The 15,533-nt window shown below is 48.3% G+C and overlaps 1 protein-coding gene across 2 annotated transcripts in view; it reads left to right on the plus strand.

Moving 5' to 3' along the window:
- Positions 1–498: 498 nt before the first annotated feature.
- LOC146832978 (E3 ubiquitin-protein ligase RNF220-like) overlaps positions 499–15,533 on the plus strand; it is a 130,370-nt gene continuing 115,335 nt past the window's right edge. For both annotated transcript variants that reach the window (XM_085600032.1, XM_085600033.1), the window contains exons 1-2: positions 499–634; positions 3,332–3,923. In XM_085600032.1, the coding sequence (XP_085456158.1) occupies positions 3,362–3,923 (562 nt within the window). In that variant the 5' untranslated portion in view covers positions 499–634; positions 3,332–3,361. The remainder of the gene's footprint in view (positions 635–3,331; positions 3,924–15,533) is intronic.

A 15,533-nucleotide genomic window follows, 5' to 3' on the forward strand; every position in this document is an offset into this window, starting at 1 on the left:
GTGACATTTGAGGTGGAAATGGGGAAGAAAGAGCTAAAACTGAGTAAAGAGAAGAGAAAGATTAGCCATGAAAGAAACAGAAATCTGACAAACCCTGTGGGGTGTGGGATGAGGGCCGAGGGAGCAGGGTGGACAGCAGGTTGCAAGGAGCGTCTCGGAGAAAGCAAGTGATGGGGCAGAGAAAGGGAAAGTTCAGAGACAAAGCGAGCGTCAGAGCCCCCTCCCCTTCCTCCGGAGGATAATACCAGAAACAGAGAAAAGGCAGAGGGAGGGGCTAGTGGGGCGAGGGTAGGGGCTGCAGGGTCCCCTGCACCGAGCACACACATCCCAGACTGCCCAGGGAGCAACAGGCAACCTCTTCAGTGAAAGCAAAGGGCCGGAGTGGACTCTGGTCGCATACTGGGCACAGATCCGCCTGTACCCTCTGGAGCAACCTGAACCCCGCGCCATACACCATTCGGTACCCTCCTCTGCCCTTTCCCAGGCTCTGGAGCAGCGGCAGCCTACACCACTCGACCTCGTGCAGTCTGCGACCCTTGACCCGAAGCTCCATCTGCACGGAGCAGCCTATGACCTCTTTCTGGAACTGTTTCGGCCTTACTTTCAAGAGCGGTGGCTGCTGGGGGGTTATTAGGTGAGTACCACTCTCCCGTGATCTTATGCAGCCAGCGCGTCGGGACCGCCTCTAGTCTCTGGGACAGGCCTCACTTCTAGTCGAACTGCGTAAAATAGAGATAACTGCTTTTTTACTCGGTTGCTTCCTTAAGCAACAAGACATGGACACGTTACTTTTGTTTAACTTTTTAACTGTGAAAGATGGGCGAACTGCTGGGTGGGTCGGCGTTCAGTTCCGAAAGTGCACTTTAAAGGCTGTGCTGTCTACATGTCAAGTGTTACTGACATCCATCTCAAAGATCATCAGACGTGTATGTGTGTGGGGGGGGGGTAGGTGGGGCGCAGGGGCTATGGTTAAACTCAGTCTGTGACTTGTAGCTTACAGAGAGAACTATACAGCAGGTGCATTGATCCACCGAGCTTCAAAGGTCACGGCAGAGTGTCACGCATCTACACAGAGAGCACTTTCAGGGGCCTCTTTTATCCTCCGAACCTCCTCTCTGCGTCCCTTCGCCCGTCACAGCCCTCTTAGTGAGCATCTTCATGCGTCACACGTCACAGCCCCACTCAGTGAGAAGTATCATGCGTTACGTCACTTGTCGCAGCCCCACTCAGTGAGTAGTATCATGCGTTACGTCACTTTTCGCAGCCCCACTCAGCGAGTAGTATCATGGGTTACGTCACTTGTCGCAGCCCCACTCAGTGAGTAGTATCATGCGTTACGTCACTTGTCGCAGCCCCACTCAGCGAGTAGTATCATGTGTTACGTCACTTGTCACAGCCCCACTCAGTGAGTAGTATCATGTTACGTCACTTTTCACAGCCCTCCACTCAATGAGCAGTATCGTGTGTGACGTCACTTGTCACAGCCCTCCACTCAATGAGCAGTATCGTGTGTCACTTCCCCCGTCACCGCCCTCTCAGTGAGTAGTATAGTTTGTCACCTAAGCTCCTTCGTCACACCCCAGTCAGTATCTTCAGTTGTCACTTCACCTGTCAGACCCCCCTCCCCCCACACTCACACACGTTGAGGACCTTCAGCCTTTAGTTTACCTGTCACTTCCCTGCTTCGGGCGGGAGAGGGGGCGACCAGACTCAAGTGGGCCATTCGTATTCAGATGCCAGCAGGTCACAGGAGGGGGCAGGTTTCACGAAAAGGCTAGCTAATCACAGGCACAAGTGAAGATTATCCCCCTATTGTTTGACTAATGGGATTTGGAGATGAGATCCTGGTTAAGGGGTGGGGGGCGGAGGGGGGACTGGCTGGAGAGCTTCTGTGTGTATCACTGGCTGCCACCACCTCATCCTCGCACGGTCCCTGCGGCGATGCTGACATTGTCTGCCTGTCTCTTGTGTCACAGCCTCTTCAGAAGCCTGTTCTCTGTATCCTCTTCTCACAGTCCATGTACTGATGCTGCCTTCTCACCTCTGTACCAGTCCAGGGAGGACCTGGCTTGGCAGTTCGGGCTGGACTGTTCCCATTGGGCACAGGGTCAAGACTGATTTGCATATGGCTGGGTCCTAACTGGGATGGCATGGTGAGCAAAAAAACAGATGGATTTAAGCCCAGGTCTCTGTACTATGGTGAATGTTTGACATTGCTCTGCATTCTGTACATCAATTGTTCTTTTTGCATTTGTCACACCCAATAGACTCAGTGCACACCATACAGAGGAGACCCCGGTACACCCTGCCTAAATCAACACCTTCTTCTTTCTACACCATCCTTGACTGTAGCCGGCTCAGCTGTTCCCACCTTCTCCCCACCACCAAACAAACCTGGACTTTGTTTGGCCTCACCCAGGCCTTCTATCTCCATCTAGGTACGAGAAGCCAACAGGCGTCCTGTTCACCTTGCTGGTAGTTGTCCAACCGCCCAGCAGCTCTCCTGTCCGCTCTGGGCCATGCGTGGCCTCATGCAGTCATTCTATCGCCCCATACGTCCCACAAAACATCAGGTAATGTGTTTCCCCTACACTGACCTGTGCTGAAGTCATGCTTCATCCCACCACCTAATGAGTCTACCGTTCACTCAGCACCCATAACACATTAGTGGATACCCTCTCGGGTGATAGGTGTGCTATACAAATCAACGTAACGTTGCATAACCTAACATCTTTGCGGCCACTCCCCATCAAACAGGCCTATCCCGTGCATATCTAACAATCCGCAGCCCCATCTTTTCATGAACTAGCCGGTGAGCGATGGAGCCTAAGACCGCCATTACTTGCTTGATGGAACAGAGTGAGGTAGTTACTATACGAGTTAAACCACACCTTATCCGAGTTTTTAACTTCTACATAGACCTTAACAAGCAGAATTGGTATTTAACTCTGCAAATTCTGCATGTTTTGCCTTTTTTATGACACTACCCCCTTAAATTTCGGCAGGTTTGACCATTTAGGGGAAAACTGAGTGGGTCTGATAATTATCACACAACTACTGGTTCAGATCCCTGTGCAAACAGGCATTGGCGTAAGGATCATAATTTAGGCCTGAACTTGTAATGAAGGCCTTGCAGGGCGGGAGCATGGGGGCAGGCGGGACAGTGAAAAGTGTTGCTATTGAGAAGGAAGGTGGATAATGAACATCTAAAAATGCCTTGGAAGTTTATGGAAATACCGTGAGGGGGAGATCAGTTTATCAAAGGCTTTGACACTCAAAGGTGTTGGGTCAAAAAACAGATTGCCTTTGACCAATCTCTTTCTTTCAACAGGTCTCAGTAAGAAGAACCCGCCCGTGATTCATGGATAACTCCCCAGGCCTCATCAATAGCCTCTCATCACCCGCACTCTTGGTGCTAACATCGACCGCCGAGGCCACACGCGGCACCAACACACCCTGCCAGCAGTCCCGCCATTTTGGAGTACCCATGGACAAGTCAAACCACATGCCCTTCCTCAGTACAGCCTACTCCCTCATGTACCATCACCCAGACCGATTGGGCACAGGAGCACCAAGCAGGGAGTACCCACCACACCTAGTCTCACTGCACCCACAGTTCGGGCACCCTAGCCTGGACTGTGGGCCTGTTGGGATGCTTGGGTACGGGGCGCTCCACCCCTTCCCTCCCTTCCACCTGCCAGAGGACATGGAGTGCTTCCAAGGTGGATACCTCTCCACCAAGAGGCCGAAGATGTTGAGCAGCTCGGAACCGCCACAGGTGCGGTACCTGGCTCTGGAGAAGGGCCTGGAGTCCCCACGCACCCCACTGTCCCGGGAGATGGGAAATGGGCCTGAAGGCCTCTCGCCAGGGTCCTCAAAGTACCGGAGCTCACCACCCATGAGGCAGACGATGAACAAGCGAGGTAAGATGTTCTCTTAGACTATAGCATGTTCCTCATGCACCAGTGTGGTCAAGAGAATCTTTCACTGTAGCATCCAGAATTATATCACATTCCAATAGAACTGATATAGATTCAGCAATGTGGTAAAAATACGTTTTTGACAGGATCAGCCAAGTACCACATTCCCCTGGCACAACACTCATGCAGTCACGTCATAAGGAGCTTCTCTTAAAGTATCGTCAAAGTACCACATCTCTCCCACTCTACCAATTACATAGTGATGTAGGTAGGTGTCTCACTTACAGTTGTGATCATTATCACACATCGTGTATTTCCGATCGTTTGTGCAAACATCTTAATTTAGCCCATATATTTTAATGTGGTCCACACAGTGTAATTAAAGATAATACAATGTCCCCTGCCTGCCCCTAGTCCATGTGGTACCCTAGATTATAATGCTTTCTGATCGTCATAGCCCCTCATTACTCGAGAGAATAGGGCCCGGACTCCCCAGTGGAACCCCGCTCCACCCATAGTGAACCCACAAACCATTCATTAGTCCAAGGTGTGGGAAAAATTGGCCATGTTTAATCCAACAAAATATTCATAAACATGACAAGCAATAAACATTGATATATTTCAAGATTACAAATTCACTTAACCACCCTTTTAATATTTACAAGCGTTCAGAATTCATAACCCTATTTTGTACCTAAACCCTCCAGCACTAAGGGGCCTCCTGGCTCGCATCCCCAACGATTGAGACCATGCAAGGCGCAACCCACCTGCAGCCTTGAGCGGTGAGACCCCCAGCCCTTGGTCCTTGTCAGTCTTTTTCCGGGGGGCCCACCCCTCACCACCAGGCTGCCAAGGAGGCTCGTGTGACCTGTCGCCCTTGCCTCTCCAGCCGGTGTCCCCATTCTCCCTGCGGAGAGCTTACCGTCTCTCCCCTCAGTGCTGGCCTCGGGAGTATGCTAGCGGGCCTCCCGTTACCCTGAAAATCACAGTTCTGTGGCCTCTTTTGTACATTGTTGTACTTTAGTTGAGAAGGTTCGCTGCTTGCCCTATGCCCTGCAGTACTCCAGTTTGGAATGAGTTGCACCTACCCTATATACTGTACTAAGATATATGAAACACCATATCCCTTGGGCCTGCAGTACTCTGGTTTTTGATAATCTCTGCCTGTCGTCTAGTACATTTTAAAGAACACTGCATTGTGATGCAGTAACAGTCCACTTTTGATTTTGCAAACCAGCTACCCCTCCAATCACCCATTGACTGCATCCTTGCCTTTGACCTTGTACAGCTGCTCTCTGCTGGCTTTTTTCTAGGTTTGCCTTACACAAACATCACATACTACATACATAAATCCATGCGTACTGTAGTTTCCTGTGTTTACAGTGCCTGGATACCCTCATGAGTGATAAGAAGCACTCTACAAATCTACTGAGTGATTGATTGTTCTGCTCTCTGTCTGTCCTGGGGCAGGCTGTATTCCATAGAGCCCGGACCCCCTAGGATGTCCCCCGCCCTGCCATGAGGAGATAGATCCCACAATCAATACTTGATACTTTGAGAGTGTGGGTATAAATGGCCATGTTTAATTACATCAACACATAAACATGACAAAAAGCAATTCCATATTGTACATTTATAAAAATTAATATTTACACTTTTAATATCAACAATCATAATCAAATATCATAACCACCAGTTATGAGGTATTAACTTGCTCCAGCACCAATGGGCCCTCTGGTTCGCATCTCCTAATCTGAGAACCACGCAAGGCGAAACCCACCTGCGTCCTTGAGCGGTGAGCCCCAGCCCTCTGGTCCTTGTCCGCCATTTATGGGGCCCACCCCTCTACCACCAGGCTGCCAAGGAGGATTGTAGGGAATAACCAGGGGCTGCTGACCCATGCCCTAGTTCATGATCTGGCGCCCTTGCCTCCCCAGCCGGTTTCCCCATTCTCCCTGAAGATAGCTTACCGTCTCTCCACTCAGTGCTGGCCTAGGGAGTATGTAAGGAGGACTCCCGTTAACCCTGCAAGTCAATGTTCTGTGGCCTCTTTTCCGCCACTCTCCCCTCCTATCTTCTCCCCAAACCACTAATCTGAGGGATGGGTGTGTGGGAGATCGTTTGGTTGATGATCCTTCCTGGGGCCCGGCGCGGGAAAAAGAGAACGTTAATGGTAGCCCTGAGGCCTAAATAGGCCATTGGCTCCACCCCGCGCCGGGCCCCGCCGGAAACACGTCACAGGTCACCCAGAAGTAATCCCTACCGCCGGTCGCCAATCGGGCTAACACGGCATGACTATGGGGGTGTGGCGTGGGTCCAGGAGGCCGGGTCCTAATGGCGCGCTCTTCAAATCTCGCGTTTTTCCAGTTTAAGATGCTCGCTACCTTCTACAAACTCTATGGATATCCTGGTGGAGGCCGCCCTCTGCTTCCCACATGTCTTGCATTATTCCAATATAGAGAGCCCTCTGTCTGTGCTGATCCAGGTGTTTTTCTGTCAGCCCTAGGCTGTGTGATAAATGCTGCTCTCTGGCTGTCAGGGCCTGCTGTATTCCAGCACGTGACGTTCTCCACCTGCCACAAGCTCTATGGCACACTGGTACAGGGCACCCTCTGGTTGCCATGGGCCCTGCAGCAATCTAGTAAACAAAACTAAGAGTCCTGGTCCATCTGACCTAGACTGTGTGTAAGCTACTCACGGCCTGCCTTGGCACCTGATGTAACCAATTGTATTATGCTCTTTGACTGCTAGCAACTCTATGGCACTCCGACGAAGACTGCTGTCCGGTAGTCACCCGTCAAGCAATATCTTCGTATACACTTGTACATTTAGTACAATATCTTAGTACTCAGAGTAGACCATGAATAAGATCAACAAACCAGCACATAACAATACATATAAAAGTATAACATAATTAGAAAAAACAAGATTAAAGCGAATACTTCTGGAAAAGCGCGAGATTTGGAGAGCACACCATTAGGGCCGACCCCCCCCCCGGATCCTCACCACGCCCACAAATTCTGCCGGAGTAGCCCAATTGGCAACCGGCTGAGGGGAAAGTGCTTCCGGGTCAGCCCGTGACGTACTTCCGGCGGGGACCGGCGCTGGGAGAGGATGGAGCTTGTGGCCTATTTAGGCCATGGGCCCAATGTGGTAGTTCTCTTTCTCCCTGCGCCGGCCCTAGGAGTTCATCTGGACACGAAATCTCCCACCCACCCGTCCCTTAGATTAGGTTTTCAGGGGGATAGGGGTAGGGGTTGGCGGTAAAGAGGCCACAGAACATTGACTCCCAGGGTTAATGGGATTCCTCCTTACATACTCCCTAGGCCAGCACTGAGGGGGAGAGACGGTAAGCTCTACGCAGGGAGAATGGGGACAACGGCTGGGGAGGCAAGGACACCAAGACATGAGCAAGGCCATGGGGCAGCGGCCCCTGGTTATTCCCTACGAGCCTCCTTGACAGCCTGGTGGTAGAGGGGTGGGTCCCATAAATGGCGGACAAGGACCAGAGGGCTGGGGCTCACCTCTCAAGGACGCAGGTGGGTTGCGTCTTGCGTGGTTCTCAATTAGGAGATGCGAGCCGGAGGTCCCCTCGGTGCTGGAGCAAATTTAGGGTTTAAAAAAAAATGTTTTTTTGATGCTTGATTATGATTGTCAATATTAAAAGTGTAAATATTGGTTATGCAATATGTAAATATGTCATTTCAATTTTGTCATGTTTATGTGTTTTGATGATAGAAATTAAACATGGCCGTTTATACCCCCACTCTTAAGGTATCCAGTATTGATTGTGGGGTCTCAAGGGGGCGGGGAGCATCCTTGGGGGTTCCGGGCTCTAAAAAAACTTTTTAAAAATGCAGAAGTTTACAGCTTACTTATTCATTTTCAGAAACGTTAATTCAATTTTGTAATATTACATTTAAATGTTGTGTTCTTATGGCATGACAAACAAAAGCACATGATTAACATCTTGGATTCCATTGGCACAAAGTAATATGGGCCTGATTATGACTTTGGCGGTGCTATGCCAGCTTTGCGCCGGCACAGCGTCGCCAAAGTTGCGCAAAGACCGCCTGCCCTATTACGAGTTGACCTTGTGCAGGCTGTCTGTCTTTTTGCTGTTCCCACGGCGTTGCCATAAAAATGGGAAACACGATGGGAGCAGCAACACTGTTCCAGTACGGCATGGACTATGAAGTCCATGCCGTGCTGGAACTGGGGGTGCAAGCAGACAGGGGGATACCCATGGCGGGTGGGATGGGGACCTGTAGGGTCCCCTTTGTTTCCCTACCATCAGCCTTTTCATGGCGGGCTCACTGCCATGAAAAGGCTGGCGGTGGAGGAACACGAAATATGCTCAGCGGGGCAGCGCCATGGACCGCCAGACTCGTAATCAGCCCCATGTTTATAGTGTAAAGACACTCACCCTTAACCCAACTTGCACTCTACTTACTTTGTGCGAAAGTGATACTACAAGGTAGGATTTCTTTTTTTTGTTTACCAAGTCTGTTGTTACTTTCATTTTGCTTTTTTAAGTTAAGAGCAGTACTATGTGTCTGTTTTAAAGTTTATATGAGGTACCACATATTTCAGAGTTATTTGTATTTGTAAATGGTCAGGGAATAACTCCAGAGAAACTTCTGAAAGAGTTGCAGAGCATAGATAAAATCTGTTCAAATGGAACTGTGATCCCCTACCTCATAAAAAAGCGTATTTTTCAATAGTTCCCTCAGGGAACCATTAGGGGAATCGAGCAGCCAGGAACCCCAACGAATCATGTCTGTCGTGCCAATGAAAAAATAACTCAGCAGTCCATATTCAAGTCTCAGTGCATGTGCCGAGACTGAACGGTTCAATGAGCAGAGCTTGCACAGGGTTTTACATACTGCTTTCTGTATCTTTGGGTAACCCTAATCCCTGTCATACTTTAATGCAGTATATGATGTTCTAGCCAGTCCCCAGTGTCTGTGGTATTCGGTTGTGCCATACTTCTTCCTGCCTTAGTTCCTGTGAATCTCCAGTATATGATAGCAAATCCTGTAGTGGTTTCTCCGATACATGGAGGATTAGTGCCCGGACCCCCCAAGTAGTCCCCAGCCCCAACCCCAGCACTCCCACAATCAAACTTGCCAGACCATGAATGTGGGTTGAAGAATGGCCATGTTTAATAACCAACAGATGAAACTACTTCATAAACATGACAAAATATTCTTTAAAATCACTTCATCAAATCAACTATACATTTTTACATATTTACAGGTGTTACCTTTGATCATAACCACCGGTTATGAATTTATCTACTTCCTCTAGCACCAAGGGACCCTCAGGCTTGACACTGTTCTCGTCCAGGAGGCGGCTACAGGTAAAGAGAGGGTGAGCTAGGTACGACCAGGGGCTAAATAGCCCCCACCATGACTCCCCCCCTTCCGGGCCAGGCCTCCGACCGGAAATTCGTCACGGCCTGACCCGAAGGACTTAGTTCGGCCAGCAGCCCACCGGGCTACTGGCCAGTCCCTGACACGAAGAGAAATGGGGGGGGGGTGTGGCTTGGGGCCTGGGGGGCCGGGCCCTAATGGTGCGCTCACCCAGGCTCACGCTCTTCCGAGAAGTGGACTCAGGAAAATTGGACTATACCACCTCTTGATGAATTTTCTATTACATTGGGTTAATCCATCGTTTTTCCTCGTGAGGCTCAAACCATTTAGGGCATATTCCGCAATGGAAATATCCAACCACAGGTATTTATTTGGTATTTACTTTATTTGAAACCTCATAGTACACCCTACACAATATACACATTGGAATTACATCATATATGGTACGGTTAGATAACGGAGATCCTACGGTCCTGAAGAAGGACACAAACCTGCTCTTTGTAGTGGCCAAACTATGTTGACCAGAAGACGGAGGGTTTAATACATTTTCCAATACGCCCCACCTTTTTCTTTTTAATCGTACCGGGCCAGCCAAAATAAGAGTTTTAGTTTTTTGGTTCTTTTTAGCATGCAGGTCAATTTAATCTCAGTTAGATCCCACCATATCTATTCAACAATCCTCCTTCTAATTAACTTAAACAGAGTTCATGACAAGAGCTCCCTTGAAGCCAGTTCAGGATGGGTATAATGTATTTCTTGAACGAGGTGGTAACCCAATGATGAAGCATGACACTCTTGATGGATGAGGGTCCCTTGTCCTAAATAATGAATATCATGTAGAAGATTTTTAAACCCTTTGTGTCTCAGTATGTTTTGCCTTTTTGCTTTTGTGTTCATTATATCATTCAGTACACCTGTCCGCTGGCGGTTGTGGCTTTGGGATCTATGATTGTGCTCTGAATGTCTACTACCGATCAAAGTACTCAGTTATATGAAGCTCTCTGCCTGCCATCTAGTTTTGCATGGGTCTGTATTTGATGCTCTATGTTTGTTCCTTATTCCTACAGTACTCTGATATATTATGCTCTCTCACAGGCCCTCAGTCCTGAAGTTCCTTGGTATATCATGCTCACTCCCTGGTCTTCTACCCAGTAGGACTCTGGCATATTAGGCTCTCCCTGGACTTCAGTCCTGGATTACTCTAGTATATTATGCCCTCTCTCTGGCCCTCAGCCCTGCAGTACTCTAGTATGTTATGCTCTTCCTGCCACACAGTTCTGCAATGATCTGGTTTATTATGCTCTCTCCCACGCCTTCAGCCCTGTAGTACTCTGGTATCTTGTGCTCTCCATAGTCCTCTGCTCTGCTATATTCTGGTAATGTTGGTCTCTTCCTCCCTTGCAGGCCCACAGAACCTTGGAATAGTACTCTCTTCCTAGACATCAGTCATTCCGCATTGTGGTATAGCAGGCTCTCTCCCTCACCCTCAGTTCTGGTATATAATGCTTTCTTGGGCTTCAGTCCTGCAATTCTCTGGGATGTTATGCTCTTCCCGGCCTTCAATCCTGAAATTATCTGCTATAATATGCTCTCCCTGTGCTATAACTGGCCCTCAGTCCTGCAATATTCGGGTATATTATGCCCTATTCCTGCCCTAAGTCCTCAGTACTTTTGTATAGTATGCTCTCTTCATGGCTTTCAGAACTGCATTACTCCGGATTATTACACTCTTCCAGGCCATCGGTTCAAGAGTTTTCTAGTATATTACACTCTCTCACTGCCCTCAGTCCTGCAGTACTCAGGTATATTCTACGTTTCTTAGCCCTCTGTCCTACAGTTCTTTGGTGTATTATTCCTTCTTCCTCTCCCTCACTCCTGCAGTACTCTGGAATATTGTGCTCTCCCCAGGCTCTCAGTCCTGCAATTGTCTGGTATATTATGCGCTCCCGGCCATCCGTTCTGCAGTATTCCAGTATATTATGCTTGCTTCTGGCTCTCAGTCCCACAGTACTCTGGAATATTATGCTCTTCCTGGTCGTCACCCCTGTAGTCCTCTGATATATAATGCTCTCTCTTTGGTATTCAGTCCTGCAGTACCCTGGTATATTATTCTATCGACCTAACCCTTAGTACTGCAATACTATGGTATATTATGCTCTCTCCCTGACCCTCAGTCAGGCTTACTCTGGTAATTATTCAATCGCCCTGGCCTTCAGTCCTGGAGTGCCCTACTATAACATGCTCTTCCCGGCCCTCAGTCCTTCAGTACTCTGGTATATTATGCTTTCACTGTGGCCTTCAGACCTGCAGTACTCTAACATATTATGGTCTCCCCTGTCTTCAGTCTTGTAATAATCTGATATATTATGCTCTGTCCCTGGCTTTCATTCCTGCAGTACTCTAGTGTATTATGCTGTTCCTTACCCTCTAGTACTCTGCTATATTATATAATTGCTGTGGCCTTCAGTCCTGCCTCACTTTAGTATATGATGCTCTCTTCCTGACTCTCAGTTCTGCAGTACTCTTGTTATGCTTTCCAAGGCCCTCATTCGTGCAGCACTTTGGTATATGATGCTCTCTCCCTCACCCTCAGCCCAGCAGTACTCTGGTATATGATGCTCTTCCATGCCCTCAGTCCTACAGTGCTCTGTTGTTTTATGCTCTTGCTCTGGCACCTAGTCCTGCAGAACTCTGTTCATTGATGCACTCTCTCTGGCACTCAGGCCTGTAGTACTTTTGTATATTAGGCTCTCTCCCAGGCCCTCTGTTCTGCAACAGTCTGGTAAATCTTGCTTCCTCTTGCCCTCTGTCCTGCAGTACTCTGGTATATTATGCTCTCTCCATGGCCCTCAGTCCTACAGTATTCTGGTATCTTATGATTTCCCTGGCAGTCAGTCCTGCAGTACTCTGGTATATTATGATTTCCCTGACACTCAGTCCTGCAGTACTCTGGTATATTATGTTCTCCCTCTCAGACATCCACACAGTACTCTGGTATAGTATGCTCTCTTTCTCCCCCGAGTCTGCAGTACTCTGGTATATTATGCTCTCTCTGTGGCCCTCAGTCCTACAGTATTCTGGTATATTATGCTTTCCCTGGCACTCAGTCCTGCAGTACTCTGGTTTATTATGTTCTCCCTCTCAGTCATCCCCACAGTACTCTGGTATAGTATGCTCTCTTTCTCCCCCGAGTCTGCAGTACTCTGGTATATTATGCTCTCTCCATGGCCCTCAGTCCTACAGTATTCTGGTATCTTATGATTTCCCTGGCACTCAGTCCTGCAGTGCTCTGGTATATTATGCTTTCCCTGGCACTCAGTCCTGCAGTACTCTGGTATAGTATGCTCTCTCCCTGGCCTTCAGTCCTGGAGTACTTTGGTAAATTATGTTCTCCCTCTCATTCATCCCCACAGTACTCTGGTATAGTGTGCTCTCTTTCTCCCCTGAGTCTGCAGTACTCTGGTATGCTATGCTCTCTTCGGGGCCCTCAGTCCTGCAGTACTCTGGTATATTATGCTTTCCCTCTCACTCATTCCTACAGCAGTCTGGTATAGTATGCTCTCTTTCTCCCCTGAGTCACAGTACCCTGGTATATTATGCTCCCTCCGTGGCCCAGCAGTCCTACAGTATTCTGGTATATTATGCTTTCCCTGGCACTGCAGTACTCTAGAATATTATGTTCTCCCTCTCAGTCATCCCCACAGTACTCTGGTATAGTATGCTCTCTTTCTCCCCTGAGTCTGTAGTATTTAGGAATATAATGCTCTCTCTGTGGCCCTCAGTCCTGCCGTACTCTGGTATATTATGCTTTCCCTGGCACTCAGTATATAATGATCTCTCCCTGGCCTTCAGTTTTGGAGTACTATGGTATATTATGTTCTCCCTTTCACTCATTCCTACAGCACACTGGTATAGTATGCTCTCTTTCTCCCCCGAGTCTGCAGTACTCTGGTATATTATGCTGTCTCCGTGGCCCTCAGTCCTACAGTATTCTGGTATATTATGCTTTCCCTGGCACTCAGTCCTGCAGTACTCTGGTTTATTATGTTCTCCCTCTCAGTCATCCCCACAGTATTCTGGTATAGTATGCTCTCTTCTCCCCCGAGTCTGCAGTACTCTGGTATATTATGCTCTCTCTGTCGCCCTCAGTCCTACAGTATTCTGGTATATTATGCTCTCCGTGGCCCTCAGTCCTGCAGTACTCTGGTATATTATGATCTCTCCCTGGCCTTCAGTCTTGGAGTACTATGGTATATTATGTTCTCCCTTTCGCTCATTCCTACAGCACTCTGGTATAGTATGCTATCTATCTTCCCCGAGTCTGCAGTACTCTGGTATATTATGCTCTCTCTGTGGCCCTCAGTCCTACAGTATTCTGGTATATTATGCTTTCCCTGGCACTCAGTCCTGCAGTACTCTGGTTTATTATGTTCTCCCTCTCAGTCATCCCCACAGTACTCTGGTATAGTATGCTCTCTTTCTCCCCCGAGTCTGCAGTACTCTGGTATATTATGCTCTCTCTGTGGCCCTCAGTCCTACAGTATTCTGGTATATTATGCTTTCCGTGGCCCTCAGTCCTGCAGTACTCTGGTATATTATGATCTCTCCCTGGCCTTCAGTCTTGGAGTACTATGGTATATTATGTTCTCCCTTTCGCTCATTCCTACAGCACTCTGGTATAGTATGCTCTCTTACTCCCCTGAGTCTGCAGTACTCTGGTATATTATGCTCTCTCTGTGGCCCTCAGTCCTACAGTATTCTGGTATATTATGCTTTCCCTGGCACTCAGTCCTGCAGTACTCTGGTTTATTATGTTCTCCCTCTCAGTCATCCACACAGTACTCTGGTATAGTATGCTCTCTTACTCCCCTGAGTCTGCAGTACTTTGGAATTGTATGCTCTCTCTGTGGCCCTCAGTCCTACAGTATTCTGGTATATTATGCTTTCCCTGGCACTCAGTCCTGCAGTACTCTGGTTTATTATGTTCTCCCTCTCAGTCATCCACACAGTACTCTGGTATAGTATGCTCTCTTACTCCCCTGAGTCTGCAGTACTTTGGAATTGTATGCTCTCTCTGTGGCCCTCAGTCCTACAGTATTCTGGTATATTATGCTTTCCGTGGCCCTCAGTCCTGCAGTACTCTGGTATATTATGATCTCTCCCTGGCCTTCAGTCTTGGAGTACTATGGTATATTATGCTCTCTCTGTGGCCCTCAGTCCTACAGTATTCTGGTATATTATGCTTTCCCTGGCACTCAGTCCTGCAGTACTCTGGTTTATTATGTTCTCCCTCTCAGTCATCCACACAGTACTCTGGTATAGTATGCTCTCTTACTCCCCTGAGTCTGCAGTACTTTGGAATTGTATGCTCTCTCTGTGGCCCTCAGTCCTACAGTATTCTGGTATATTATGCTTTCCGTGGCCCTCAGTCCTGCAGTAATCTGGTATATTATGATCTCTCCCTGGCCTTCAGTCTTGGAGTACTATGGTATATTATGTTCTCCCTCTCAGTCATCCACACAGTACTCTGGTATAGTATGCTCTCTTACTCCCCTGAGTCTGCAGTACTCTGGTATATTATGCTCTCTCTGTGGCCCTCAGTCCTACAGTATTCTGGTATATTATGCTTTCCCTGGCACTCAGTCCTGCAGTACTCTGGTTTATTATGTTCTCCCTCTCAGTCATCCACACAGTACTCTGGTATAGTATGCTCTCTTACTCCCCTGAGTCTGCAGTACTTTGGAATTGTATGCTCTCTCTGTGGCCCTCAGTCCTACAGTATTCTGGTATATTATGCTTTCCCTGGCACTCAGTCCTGCAGTACTCTGGTTTATTATGTTCTCCCTCTCAGTCATCCCCACAGTACTCTGGTATAGTATGTTCTCTTTCTCCCCCGCGTCTGCAGTACTCTGGTATATTATGCTCTCTCTGTCGCCCTCAGTCCTACAGTATTCTGGTATATTATGCTCTCCGTGGCCCTCAGTCCTGCAGTACTCTGGTTTATTATGATCTCTCCCTGGCCTTCAGTCTTGGAGTACTATGGTATATTATGTTCTCCCTTTCGCTCATTCCTACAGCACTCTGGTATAGTATGCTCTCTTTCTCCCCCGAGTCTGCAGTACTCTGGTATATTATGCTGTCTCCGTGGCCCTCAGTCCTACAGTATTCTGGTATATTATGCTTTCCCTGGCACTCAGTCCTGCAGTACTCTGGTTTATTATGTTCTCCCTCTCAGTCA

The sequence above is a fragment of the Triturus cristatus genome, chromosome 4_2, assembly GCF_964204655.1.
Source record: "Triturus cristatus chromosome 4_2, aTriCri1.1, whole genome shotgun sequence".
NCBI lineage: Eukaryota > Metazoa > Chordata > Amphibia > Caudata > Salamandridae > Triturus > Triturus cristatus.